Genomic DNA, 13,307 nt, shown 5'->3' with positions numbered 1-13,307 from the left:
CTTCCCATCACTGGTTCTTTGGGCTGGAGAGCCTGGTGTGGGGCTGGGACCCCTCACCCTTTGGGGGGGGGGAAATCACTGCACCTGAGATATCCCTCCTGATTGGACCACCACATGTGAGTGTCGGGCCAGCCCATTTTGCATCTCTGCTGTCCTTCCTATCTTGGGGTGGCTGCTGCTTTATATCTTGAGTTATAGAACTTCTATTTGGCGAGTTTTCAGATGGTTTTCCAGGTTGATTGTTCTATAATTTAGTTGCAATTTTAATGTGGTCATGGGAGGAGGTAAGCACAGCCTTCTCCTACTCTGCCATCTTCACCAGAACCCTTGGAGTTTTATTTTTAAAACAGTGATACTTTCATTGTGAAATTTACAGATGCCAAATAATATGATGAGGTATCACTCATGAGCTTTACAATATGTTTAATTTAGAGTATAAAAATTGATCAATATGTCTGAGCAATAACCTTTTTAGCTATAAATAAATAATGTATGTATACCAGGATGTTACTAAGAAATAAACTTATTTTACAATTTTACTAATTACGAGTGTGTTATACATAGCCAAGGCCTGTTATGGAGTAAAGGAATGGAATGATTCTCTTTGTCTTATTCTATCACATATGAGTACTCCCCTCTCTGTTTCTCCCTCTCTGGAAAAGCCATATATATAAAGGACCTGTCACTGATTTGCTGCTGCCATTCCTGAGTAAATCTTCCGTGGCTTGAGGTCTTTGATAGAGCCAACCTTGCAAAGTTTTGTTTTCCCAAGGCTCATCTTTCTCTAAGAGCAGACAAGAAAGTAAGTGTAGATCTGGGACCATGTCCTGGTGTCTGTAAAAGAGAAATAGAGGGAAGAATAGAGGGAAAGATGGAAGAATGCGGGAAAAGGAGGATAAGCAAAATAAAGACATGAGATATGAGCATTGTGGACTCTTTACTATGTCTTCCCAAAAGAAAAAAAAGAAGAATAAAATTAAAGTCTTCAAAAATGATTAAGCATGCCTCATTCTATTAAAACCCTGTTTTAGTACAAATACAAAGGAGAAAAAGCAGATCTTTTCAGGTTTGCAAACCTGATTTCTTAAGAATCAAATTTTGCATTTTAAGTAGGCCAAGATTACTGTCTTTAGTATTTTCCAACATCTTTCAGGATGTTGAACGAAGGAAGCATTCCACCTATGGTATTAGTAGTAGCAGGGATAATAACACCTCCCATTAATTGAGCACCTATTATATATACTAGGCATTGTTCTCTCTGATGTTTCTAATGTATCTATCATTATCCTCATTAGAAGATGAAAAACCTGAAGCTCAGAAACTTGTCCAAGCGTAAGAAATGGAGGAACATAGTGTGCTTAATAACAATATGCTAATTCAACTACAATGGGTATTGAGTTTCTTCAACCATAATTTATTTCCCACACATCAATAAATCTGGTCTCTTACTTTGTGTAATCATGTGCTATTGAAGGGCTCTGGAGAGCATTCTATATCTAGAAAGAAATACACGCCAAATATGGCAGTTGGATGTTTTTATTGGCTTTCCAAATGGAAATTTCTAGGCATGTGCTTACAGGTGAAATGCTGCTATACTCTTGGGTTAAAGTTCTTGACAAAATAACAATGTGGAATTCATAGTTGGTGCTTAATAACCATTTGAGCACACACCATTACAATCCTGAAAGAGTCCTAAAACTTTTTTTTTTTTGAGTCCTAAAACTTTAGCATGAGTAAAATTTATTTTCTTCTTCATTGGACTATATAAAAAGCATTTTGCTGGAGAGGATTTTTGGTCTATTTGCGTAATTCAAGTAGGGACACCCTCTTCACTTGAACAGATTTGGGATCGATGGTTTTGGACACAAGTTGATTCTCAAGGTAAATATGAATCATTAAAAAAGTTTTCCTTACATCTTTTTCTGCAGTCTAGATATTGTAAACCATCACTCGCACATCTTTAGAGCTATATCTTTTCTCATCAAGTCACAATCATATAAACTAATTTCCACCTTGTTTATGCCTGAAGCAAGGCAAAAGTGATTTAAAAAAGCATATATAAGGTAGCAAAACCAAGTTGTTATTTGTAGCGTAAGTGTAGAAGAGGTACAATAAAAACATTATTTGGAAAAGGTGTACAATAATAGCTTATTACCATGGTATAATTATAGAAATTTCAGCTCCAGCTTTGGGAACAAATTTTTAAAATTTTATCTTCGGAGTAAATTTGTGAAGAGAATATAAGCAACATGAAAGGGTTACAGAGTTTGTATCTCTTTATGCACAAAAGTATGCATAGGGTCCAACAAATCAAATTGTTGGAATTTGCCAGTATAAGTAATAGATGCTGTGAGCCTCCCAGTTTTCATGATGGTAAGCAGCCAGATGGCTCCAGTCATCTTTGCTAAAACACAGGTGCCAAGTCTCTGTGGGCAGTTTCATTTTCATGCGTGTCTTTGGAGCCAGGTTCTTTGCTGGTGCGTGCCAGGCTCCATTCCACTGTCCCCTTGATGGTGAGGCTCAGCATAAGTGGAGACTGGGGTTGCAAAAAAAGGAGTTTCTGGCTTTAGTTCCCAGCAAACAGCACGTTGACATGTTGAATAGAGGAGAGAGAAGCTGTTGGGGAAAATTAGTTTTTAGCACCTGAGTTTTGGAGCAGCTGCTGACCTCTTGTACTTACTTTAGGGGCAAGCCACGGTATCAGTGAGCTACATACCGATCAGAAGCTAAAGAATGTGAACACTATTTTGAGTTTACTTTGCATTACCAACCTCTGTCAGTTCTCACTGATCTGGAATTTCAGTAGGTCCTTGCTTGGGCCTAGATAAACGGCTGCCAGTTGTCTAGCCTGTTTCATTTCCTTTAGCTATGCTTGCAAGAATATTGGCTCTTTAAGCAGGTCACTTGGTTTTCAAAATAAATAGGAGTTGAAACTTGGTCATTATGATAATATACAATATGATAATATCATATGTTTCCAAATGCCTCCCTTTTGACAAAAGCAATTTTGGAATAATCTCAACTGGTTCATTTCCCTTTATCATTTTTCTTAGTGTAATAAAAACTTACAAAGAAGTTCAATTATGGGAAACAATTAAAAATTCAGATTGCAAAGAGAAGACATGAGATTTGACTCAAACAGGTGCTGGCACAGATGGCCGCTCACAAGTGCTGACTTTATTTACAGCATTTAAACACAGACAGATAAATTGACAAAAATGTTTCTAAATTTTATAATGTGCTGAATACCCAAATTTAGCCGTAAACTTACATTAACTTGTAAATGTTTCAATTTAAAACCTGACCTCCCAAGTCACCACTAGCTTTAAGAAGATCATTTGTCTGGCCTGTCATTTGCACACTTCTGTGAATTGATTATTTAATCTTTGCTGTTGGTTGGATATGCTTTGTTTATTGCCTTGATCATTTAATGACTGTCTTTGTTATTAAGGGGGGGGGAAACTCTCTCATGTTAAATTGTATGTAGGCTGATGGTTAGATATTTCCAGCCTCATTGTCCTTCCTTGAAGGATAATTATGCTACCTATTTCTTACTAGCCTTGGGGTGAGAGGCATTTGATGAGAATAGCAAAATAGATGACACAAAACCCAAATGAAACTGTCTTCAGGCCAAAGCTAATGATGCTCTGCCATTGATGAAAACTATCTGGGAGAACCATAGTATATTTTCAGCCTATATCGTTCTGTCTTAGATGTGGTCTACGATTTGGCATGGGTGCACCAAATATTAAAGTCATGATAACATGAGTATTAAAGGGTATCAAAAAGTGAGGACTAATATGCATTTCTAAATTGGTTTGTATTAAGGTACTGATTTATCTATATTCCATTCTCGTTTCTGAAGGGCTGAAAGACTATAGGCAAAGGCAATTGAAACCAGTTCTACATTCATCAAGGAAAATATTTCGAAAGTAGAAGTATGAAATGTTGCTTTCTGTATTTGTGCACAGGATCCATAGAAGGGTCTGTTGGGTAGATCATAAGAAGGCCCCTTATAATATGACACCTGCTCCCCATGATTCACAAAACGGTGTAACTTCCCTGTGTCTGCTTATGTGGTGCAAAATTATTAACAGTCTTGCTCTTACATCTTGAGATTAGTGTTCATTGTGTGAATCCTCTGGCTACAGTCCATGTTTTATGTATTAGAACTGCAGGGCAGATCCTCCCTTGGTACTTGGGGGAACTATAATGATTGAATGTAGTTTTTTTTAAGGCTTTTAAATTCTGTGTTGGGATTTGTTCCATCAAAGGATGCAGGGTCATGGGAGGTGATGTGTGTCAATGTAATATGTCATTATTTTCCTTTAACCCACTTACGTGATTTGCTTTAGTATTTGTTTTCTTCTTAATTAATGCTTCCATCCTCATCCTTGCTGTGGCTGCTCATGTGTCCTCCTCCTCCTCCTCCTGTCTTCTGCTTCTGACACTAAAGCCCGCAGCCCGCTTGAGAACTCAGTGCCCTGCCTAGCAACCCCCAGCTTGGACGATGACCCCCGAGTGCGGCGCACTCCCAGCGTGGGATGGCTAAGTAAGTCAATGATTGGGGAAAGGGCGAGGATGGAGGCGGTGGTGGGCAGTGGGAGGGCAGGACGACTGGGGTTCTCATTACTGAGTGGAGGGCATCCTCAAGAATTCCTGAAAGGATAAGGCTTACTGACTCCTAAACTCACAATTACTGATTCATTCCTTCTCCTACCAAACAGTAGAATAATAATGTATTCTCTGGGTGACCTGCCATTCTGAATGTAACTTCAGTACCTTGTCAGGCTGTGGAAAGAGTCTGAGACGAAGGGCTAGGCCTGGCACTGGCAGCACTCCCTCCATGGAATACTTCTCAGAATGTGGTTTCCTCATGAGTGTAATGATTCTGGACCTTCTTATTTCAGAGGATTCTGAGGAAGATACTTGAGATGAGATCTTTGAAGTTGATTTGAAAGCATTCAGGTGTTGGGTAAGAGGAAGAACTTGTTAATGGTATAAAAACAAAACAACACAAAATAAAATGCCTGTTATATGCTAGACAGGAAGGAGGTGCTATGGACAATGAAAAAAATAGCATATGATAGAATCTTTATTCTTTAAAATAAAAAGCTTTGTTAAAGAGACAGGATTTAAATGCCTAAAACACAAAGAACATGCACAAAAAACTACATGGACTTTCCCCTACTATTTCCAAATTTGATTATGTGTGATGTACATTTTTTTAGTTGTCAAGAAACCCACCCATGACATTCAGCTTTTAAGTGGTTATTATTACCTTTCTTATAATAAACCTATTGATTTAATTAAGCTTTTTACTAGTTCAGTATGAGGAAATTTTACTTTCCTAAGAAGATGTCTTTCTCTCATGACTAAATGGAATTTTTAGTTCATCCTGAAATGGTGTTCACTCTGCTACATTCTTCCAGAGCTTTCCAGAGTCAATTTGACCTTTTAAGAAACTGTATTAGTAATCTCTGTGTCCAGTAGGGACATAAACACACCCGATATTTAGAGATGAATAAGTGAGTCTTTGCCTTCAGGGGGCTTTTTCCCCTCTAATGAGGGCGACAGGACACAATGGATAATAATTGTACAAAATACTAAGTGAAATGATTGAAAACACGCACACACACACACAAATAGGATTATGGGAACATGTGATCTGCTTGTCTTGGGAGCTGTGATGGTAGAAGAGACTTTTGGAAGAGATGATTTTTGAGCTAACTCTTAAAGGAAAAGTAGGAGTTTGGTGGTGGGAGAATTGGAGAAAGGATCCTTTATTGAATGATTAACTTTATAATGGTTTCTGGTAAAGTAGATCTAATTTTACTTGACTAATAATAGATATTGCAAGCATTTATTCATTCCTTTTCAAGTACAAACACTGAGCTTAGTATTTTATGTAATACATTTTTAATTTTCTGAACAATCCTGTGAAATGGCTATTGATATTATCCAAATGGTACAGATGAAGAAATGGGGCTTAGAGAGCTTTAGTAACTTGTCCAAATCACACAGCTTCTAAGTGTCTAGGGCAGGACTTGAACTTTATCATATGGTAGTTTTATCTATAACTTTCATGGGTAATGTCTTATTGAAATGACAGCATAGGAAATTCACATGGTTAGATTGCCAAAAAGATCTGCTAACCCCACAATGAAACCCTGACATCCATATGATTCTCTCTGCAAGATCATACATTCCTTCTAATAAATTCTTTTTTCTCAGTGATGCCTCTTGGGGAAAAAATAAATTCAGGTCAGAAGTTTAGTTGTTGGGGTTTGGAGTCAGCCAGGATTGGGTTTGAATCCCACATCTGCCTCTTATTGGTCTGCAGACTTTGGGCAAGTTACTTCTCTACTATAAATTTGGGTTTATTGACTATAAAATTAAGTTAATCTTACCCACATAGCATTGTTGTAAGAATTAAATTAGAAATGTGTAAAATGTTTAGCCTATTACTCAACACTTAATAAGTCCCTCATTACTCTTATTAGCAAAGCGTTTAAAGGCATGCTCAGAAATTATAGTTGTTCTTATCCTCTGCAAGTTTTATTTATTACGTGTCAGACATCTAGACACTGAAGTATTGTTGTGGATAAAGCATCAAGAAAGTTGAGCAAAATGTTCAGTTTGTTGATGATGATGGAGATCTAGTAATTATTTGGAAATCAACCTAATACCACACCTTAGGTCAATCCTTCTAAGAAAATACATTTTAATTATGAGAGAAGATTTTTATCATTGTCTATTTATGTGATATATTCTCTCCTTAAACAAATAGCTTTGATATATAGTCTCAGTCACCTTCTCCAGGGTTCCCTATTATCTACTACAACAATTCAATGAATTTAATATACACATATTAAATAATGCAGGTGTACAAAGTAATGTTAAGTTTTGCTGGTTTTAACCTACCTATCCATCCTAATTTCATCTTTTTTTTCAATATGAATCTCTAGTCTAATCAGCTTGTCTTTTTTCTTTTGCTTTATATTGTGATCCTACTTCTGTGCCTTAGCTGATTTATCTGCCCTTCCAAGAATGCCTTTTCAAGTATGCCTATCCAGAACTATTCAGTAAGGTCTGAGTGAAATTCTATCCCCTTTATAAAATAGTTCTAGTAAACACAGATTTTTCAGTTCTTAAAGTTCTACATTTCCTATTGTCTGTGCCTCACAATTGAAGACTTACTACATATTGTTTATGTTGTCCTCTGATGCTTCATTGTTTGTACTTTTTAATTGCTACCACATTATAAAGCTCCGTTATGGCAGGGGCTATATTTCATGCTTTTGTGAGACCTCCAGGTGCAGCGCAGCTACTTGAAACAAGGGAGTTGTACAGTAAACAATTATTAATCCTTGACACATCAGCTTTTCATTAAAAGCAACCAATAGCCCATCTTGGTCACAGTAAACGATTAACCACAAGTGAATGTTGTTTACCTGCAAAAACTGTTTCCCCGTATTTCTGCTCATCCTGATCTGATGTATTTGATTACCACTTTATTCTAATAGTTAATGTGTAATTGTTTTTCAAAATCACTGCCAAAAATATCGGATAAAACAGGTTTGTGAACAAGGCTCCAATAATTTAATTTTTAAGTATTAGCAAGATATTTTCGGGCTTAGTGTAACTTGCAGTCACTAACTACCTTTAAAAGGCTACATTTAAACTTGCTTGTGGGGAGAGTAAGCTCTCATCATTTTTACATTGTGTGCTTCTTATCTTAGTTGTCACCTGAGACAGATGTGAGCTTACAGCTCTTATCCATTTCAAATGCTGCCAAGGTATTGAATTAGAAGTTGGAACAAAACCAAAAATGATTTCCTCTTACAGATCTCACCGGCAGGTCTGAAACCAGGCCAGGCCACTGAGAACAAAAGAGAAGCTTTCACCTGTACTTTTCAGGACAAACTGAAGCCCACCTAAATGCTTTGCCACTATTAGGAGCAGACCCTATCTTGGTAGATCTAGAATGGCTTTTCTCTCTAGCGCTTAGCTGTGAATTCTGTTTGATGTTTAATAGTTGTCATCCTCTGAGCCCTTAGAAATCACTTGTGTCCTTTTCTAGTTACTGGCAATTGTGATCAGCTCTTCAGACTCTTGAGGCCTGAACTTCAAAGAAGAAAGTGAGGTTTAGGGTTTTTTCCCTACCGTCTTCTGCACAATCCAGCGTCTGTCTTCACTTTGCTTTGCGTTGTGTCCATCTGTCAGGTTGGTAAATCTACCAGGCAAGGACCTCCTGGTACAGTTCAGTGTTTTGTTTTGTAAGTACTTATCTAGTGTTTGATGTTATTTCTATCCTAAGTAATAATATTAGATAATACTGTTTCTTTTTCTTTTTTTAATGAAAACAGTGGTGTAACTGTAGATTCTTGTTTCATCTTACAACCATGTTACATAGTTAACATTAGAATTTAAAGCACTAAATTGTAAGTGGGGTTTTTTTTTTTGCCTTAAAAAGAAAAACTTTTTTTATTTCCTTTTGGGCATTTCTGGAATTAAGCAATTCAGAGTCTTTCAATTGTTGGAAAGTTTACTGACTAAATAAAAATGATAATTTTTTGTGGCACTAAAGTTTTCTTAAAAGCTTTTAGGATTTCTTTAGGAAAGTGGTGAACCCAGAGAGTTCATTTTAATAAGTTTAGGTCAACAACTGCTCACTGAGCTCTTACTTTTCCAGTTTCATAGTCCAATTGAAGTAGATGAGGGAAGTTCACAGGTAACGACGAATGAGAGAGGCAATGTAAGCGCAGCCAGAAGAGGACGAGGGCAGACCTGTTTGTCTACTCTCTGAAAATGTTTATAAAAAGGATAGCGGAACATAAAAAGAAAATCAAGAAAATAATTCTTCTTAGAGGAGACAGACTTTTCAAAGGGCCTTAAAGATAAGTTGTAATTCCATAAATGAAAACTGGGGGAAAAGCAGGTGAGACACTGAAAGATCGGCGATGTTAGTCTGAGAGAAAAATATGAAAAAGCACCCAAGTTGTTGAGAAAGTATAAAGAGTTTGTGTGAGGTAAAGTGAGTTGATTAGCAGATGTGGCATGAGAATGGAACTTATAGGTGTTAAGGTGGCAAAGGAATTGGATCGTTTTGTGGAAGGTCTCTTTTTAGCAGGTAGGTAGAACGGTCAGAACTGTGTATTAAGGAAATTAATCTGCCAGGGATTCTTTGAACGGAATAGAATGAGGAGATGCTTAAGGTAGGGAAAGAGTTAGGAAGTGATTACACTGGACCAGATGGAGAGAATGAGGATCTGGGCTAAGATTGTGACTGTGGAAACGGAAAGGAGGGGATAATGCAAGAAATGTTACAGAAATGGCATCTGCAGGACTTGGCAACTGGTCAGATGTTAGGGGAGGAAAAGGAAGGAATCCAGGATGCCTCAGGTTTTGAGTTTGAAACCATTTGTAGAAAAAGGTGATGGCATTTACAAGCAGGACAGTTCAGATTTCTGCACCTATTATGCATGCTGTGGTCATCTTTGAAGATAATATTTCACTAAGAGATTTTTAGATGATTTATCATGGGCCAAGACACTCTTATATTTCTGCTTTGTTATCACATTCTCACCTTAGTTTTTCAGATCCATCTAAACCTAACTTAGGGGTGGAGAATTACCAGTACACACACAGTACAGCTCTTTTTATGGCCTAGTGAATTTACAGCATTTTCATCTTGATTCCAAGTATTTTACCTTCCAGCCCTCTGTTCCTGTCTTCAGCAGGTTCAAAACCTGGGCTTGTTCTTGACTGTAAATTATTTGAGCTATTTATTGTACCATTCTTACATACATTTTTGGCCTTTTTAAAGGCAAAATGAAATCCAAGAACAATTTTCAAAATTCCCTTAGACTATAGCTTTTCATAGTCATAAATTTCAGAAGACTGTAGGAAATAAAATCTTTTGGCAACCTGATGTCTACTTTTCAGAAAACTTATGCTATCCAAGAATGTTACAATATTCTTCAAATGCAGACAGTCCTAACCATTTAAAATAATTAAAAGGGGGAGTTAGTTACTCTTTATCCTGAGCTTCTGAAAGAGGCCTCATTAGTTATTTTATTGATGTCTAATACTGTATTTATAATGAGCTAAAGTATATGCTGATTCTAGAAGTCTATAAATAGAATCCAAGTGAAGGAAAAATAAGAACTTAGAAATTCTGTTATGTGTCAGAGCACTGGAGAGTTGGAGGAGATTTCAAGAGGCGCAGATTTGGAAAAACTTTGACAATCTGCTGGAATTATAAAAGAGAGTTTTTCCCCCAGCAAGTAGGGTTTAGGATTTGTGAACATTCTGACTTGTGCTTGGCAAATTGGGGATATATGGATTGTGCTCATATTCACACTCTTCCTCTCATCACCAGATCTTTCCCTTTTCCTGAGCTTCCTGTTTCTTACCATCTTCTCCCTTCTTTCAGACTTGGAACCCTCGAGTCATCTTTGACTCTTTCTTCCCCGCTACCCTGAGTGAACCACTACATCTCTTAAATATTACCTATGTACTGTTGCTTGCCTCTGTGTCCTTTCCAGTCCTACTGTCACTGCTTTTGTTCAGGTCCTATTTCCTCTTGCTTAATCTAATTCAATAGCCTGTTATCCGGTGTCACTGTTTATAGTTGGACACATGCAATTGCATCCAACACTTTGCTTTCCAGTTGATCTTATACTTGGTGGATGAATTACCTCCTCATGTGGAAATGGTCAATGGCAGCTCTGCATCTCAAACAACATCCAAACCCCTGGGCCTAGCATTCAAGGCCCATTGCACACTGACCTAGAGTTGAGTAAGCAGCATCTCATGCTACTGTATTTCCCTTTATCTGTACTATGTTTCAACAGCTATGTACCATTACTTCAATTTGCTGAGTGTCTTTGCCCTGGACATTCTTTCTACTTGGAATACTCTCATTCCTCCAGAGACTTTTCTATCGAAATTCTGCCCATCCTTCAAGGCCTACATTCTCCTTGAAACCTTCCCAACGTGAGGAACTCTGTACTGACCTTGACCTCGGGAAGCACCTTTTTTGAGACTCCTCATATGACATTTATCTCATTCTGCTTTGTGTTATACTGTGTGAGTACTTATGCTATTGCCTGTACTCGCTATACATTTCTTAAGGTCAGGATCCGAGTCTAATTCACTTAGGTACCCTCTATTGCAGGGATGGACAAACTATGGCCCATGGATCAAATCTCAGCTGATGCCTGGTTTCGTAAATAAATTTTTACTGGAAAATAGCCATAGTCATTAGTTTATGTATTGTCTATTGCTGCATCATGCTACAATGGTAGAGTTATGTAGTTGCAACAGTGATCGTATGGCCCACAAAGCCTAAAATATTTACTAGCCGCCCCTTTACAGAAAGTCTTCTGACACTTACGCTATAGTATTGGTTCTCAAAGTGAGGGCTGGGGAGGCTTGGGTATCCCTGAGGTTCTTTCAGAGGGTCTGAAAGGTCTTAGGGTTTTCTTTATATCATTCAGCCAAAATAACGTGTCTCAACAGATTGAGTGCAGAAGCAGACATGAGAATCCAGCAGTATTTCATTAAGCCATACGTTAAAGAGATTTGTAAAAATGTGAAACAATGCCATCCTTTCTGCCATTTTTTGTTTTGAAAAACAGTTATTTTTCATAAAAAACATTATGTTAATATGTAATGGGTTTATTAATGTTATTTAAAATTAATAGATGAATTGTTTTAAACTTTAGTTTTCATTTCTAATATGGTAAAGATTAAGAGATATAACCCAGATAAACACTTAATTTTTAAATATATAAAGGTATCCTGAGACCAAAAAGTTTAACAACTCCTGCTTCATTGTGTCTAGTAGAGTGCCTTACACATAGCAATAATGTTGAATGAATGAGTAACAGGACCAAATAATTCAAATGTAAAATTAAAGCGCAGTGGTAATAATTGAAAGTATTGAAAAGGAAGTATAGGAGCCATTGCGAAATGATGTCTACCATATGTTTGTGACTTTGATCCCCTCTTTGCCTCCAGAGAACATTGATGAGGCATCGTGGAATGCGGGTGTCAGAAGAATAGCTGGTCTTCCTGACCTTCAGTCTTTGCTGCTTTTATGACAACTTGTAGTCAAGATGGGCCGGATTGCACTATAGTGACAACTAACTCCAAACATGTCAGTTACTGAACACCACAGTTTCTTACTCATACAAATACTACATGTTTAATGTGGCACTTCAGGGAGCTCTGCTCACCATTATTAGTCAGGATCTAGGCTCACGGAAGCTTTCTCTTAATAGATGCTTCCACGGTCCCTGAAGCCGTGGAGAGGGGACAGTGACTCACAGGCTGCCTCTTCTGCACGGCCATGACATGTTACTTTCACTGACATTTCATTCTCCGTAGTGAGTCATATGTCCACACCTAACTGCAGAGAATTATTATCCTGCTGTGTCCTCAGAAGGTAGCAATTCAGAAATATTGGGTACATAGTACTAATGACAACCGCCCAGTCATAATAGAAAGTGTAGCCTTGACTTTAGAATGTGTGCTTCTTGGCAGTGCTGAGAGCAGTGTGAAGTTATGTAAGGGTAGTGTACACAAAACAGTCTCCTTCTGCATACTCTTTTAGATAGAGGAGAGGCCCTTTCTCATAGTTAGGGAGGGCTGGGGTTACCAGGTCAAGGTCTACTGAAGAACCCCTGGGCCTGTGGTTTTACAGGGGACTTCTGAGGTAGACCTGATTAATTTGAAGCTGGTGGAGGGTCTTTCATGCAGATATATAGTAAACCACTCTTATTAGACCAAACAATGTCTGGATTTAATTCTTGGAGACAACTTAAGATCTAACTGCTTGAATTAGTATGTCTGTACACATGTGAGTGAAGAGACTGGAGGAAAAGCAAATGTAATATTCTAGCTGCAGATACCAATTTTAAAGTTAATAATGAAATTTCTTCTTGGCAGCAAACAGTAGACTTTTACCTTGATGAAAATTGCTAGCAGAATCTTCAGAAATACGGCTTTTCCTTCTGTGGTAAACTGAATGTTTATGGTGTTTAGAGATTTTCTGGTAATTCAGGTCCCAAATTTGCTCCTCTTAATGCATCTTTTATCTCAGTAGCTCCTCATCCATCCCTTGTCAGGCCGAAGGCCCCTGTCTTGTCATCTCAGACTTCTCCTTGTCCTTCCTCTACCATACTCCTCTGCTGTTTTCCTTCCTATTCGTTCATGCCCTCTCTGACTCTCCATTATAGCTGTTCTACTTCATATCCTCATTATCTCTCGTGAAAACTATCTCAGTATCCTTCTGTTTC

The 13,307-nt window shown here is 37.8% G+C and overlaps 1 protein-coding gene across 6 annotated transcripts in view; it reads left to right on the top strand.

The window, feature by feature from the left end:
- The window catches only part of SLC4A4 (solute carrier family 4 member 4), a 343,152-nt gene that overhangs the window by 172,155 nt on the left and 157,690 nt on the right, over positions 1–13,307 (top strand). For 2 of the 6 annotated variants that reach the window (XM_019757100.2, XM_074324475.1), the window contains one exon: positions 4,457–4,552. The exons of the other annotated variants lie outside the window; for them this stretch is intronic. In XM_019757100.2, the coding sequence (XP_019612659.2) occupies positions 4,457–4,552 (96 nt within the window). The remainder of the gene's footprint in view (positions 1–4,456; positions 4,553–13,307) is intronic. 6 annotated transcript variants of the gene reach the window in all.

This window comes from Rhinolophus sinicus, linkage group LG02, assembly GCF_036562045.2.
Source record: "Rhinolophus sinicus isolate RSC01 linkage group LG02, ASM3656204v1, whole genome shotgun sequence".
NCBI classification, from domain to species: domain Eukaryota; kingdom Metazoa; phylum Chordata; class Mammalia; order Chiroptera; family Rhinolophidae; genus Rhinolophus; species Rhinolophus sinicus.
Note: the sequence above shows the minus strand (reverse complement) of the source record. Positions and strands in the feature narration are given on the sequence as shown.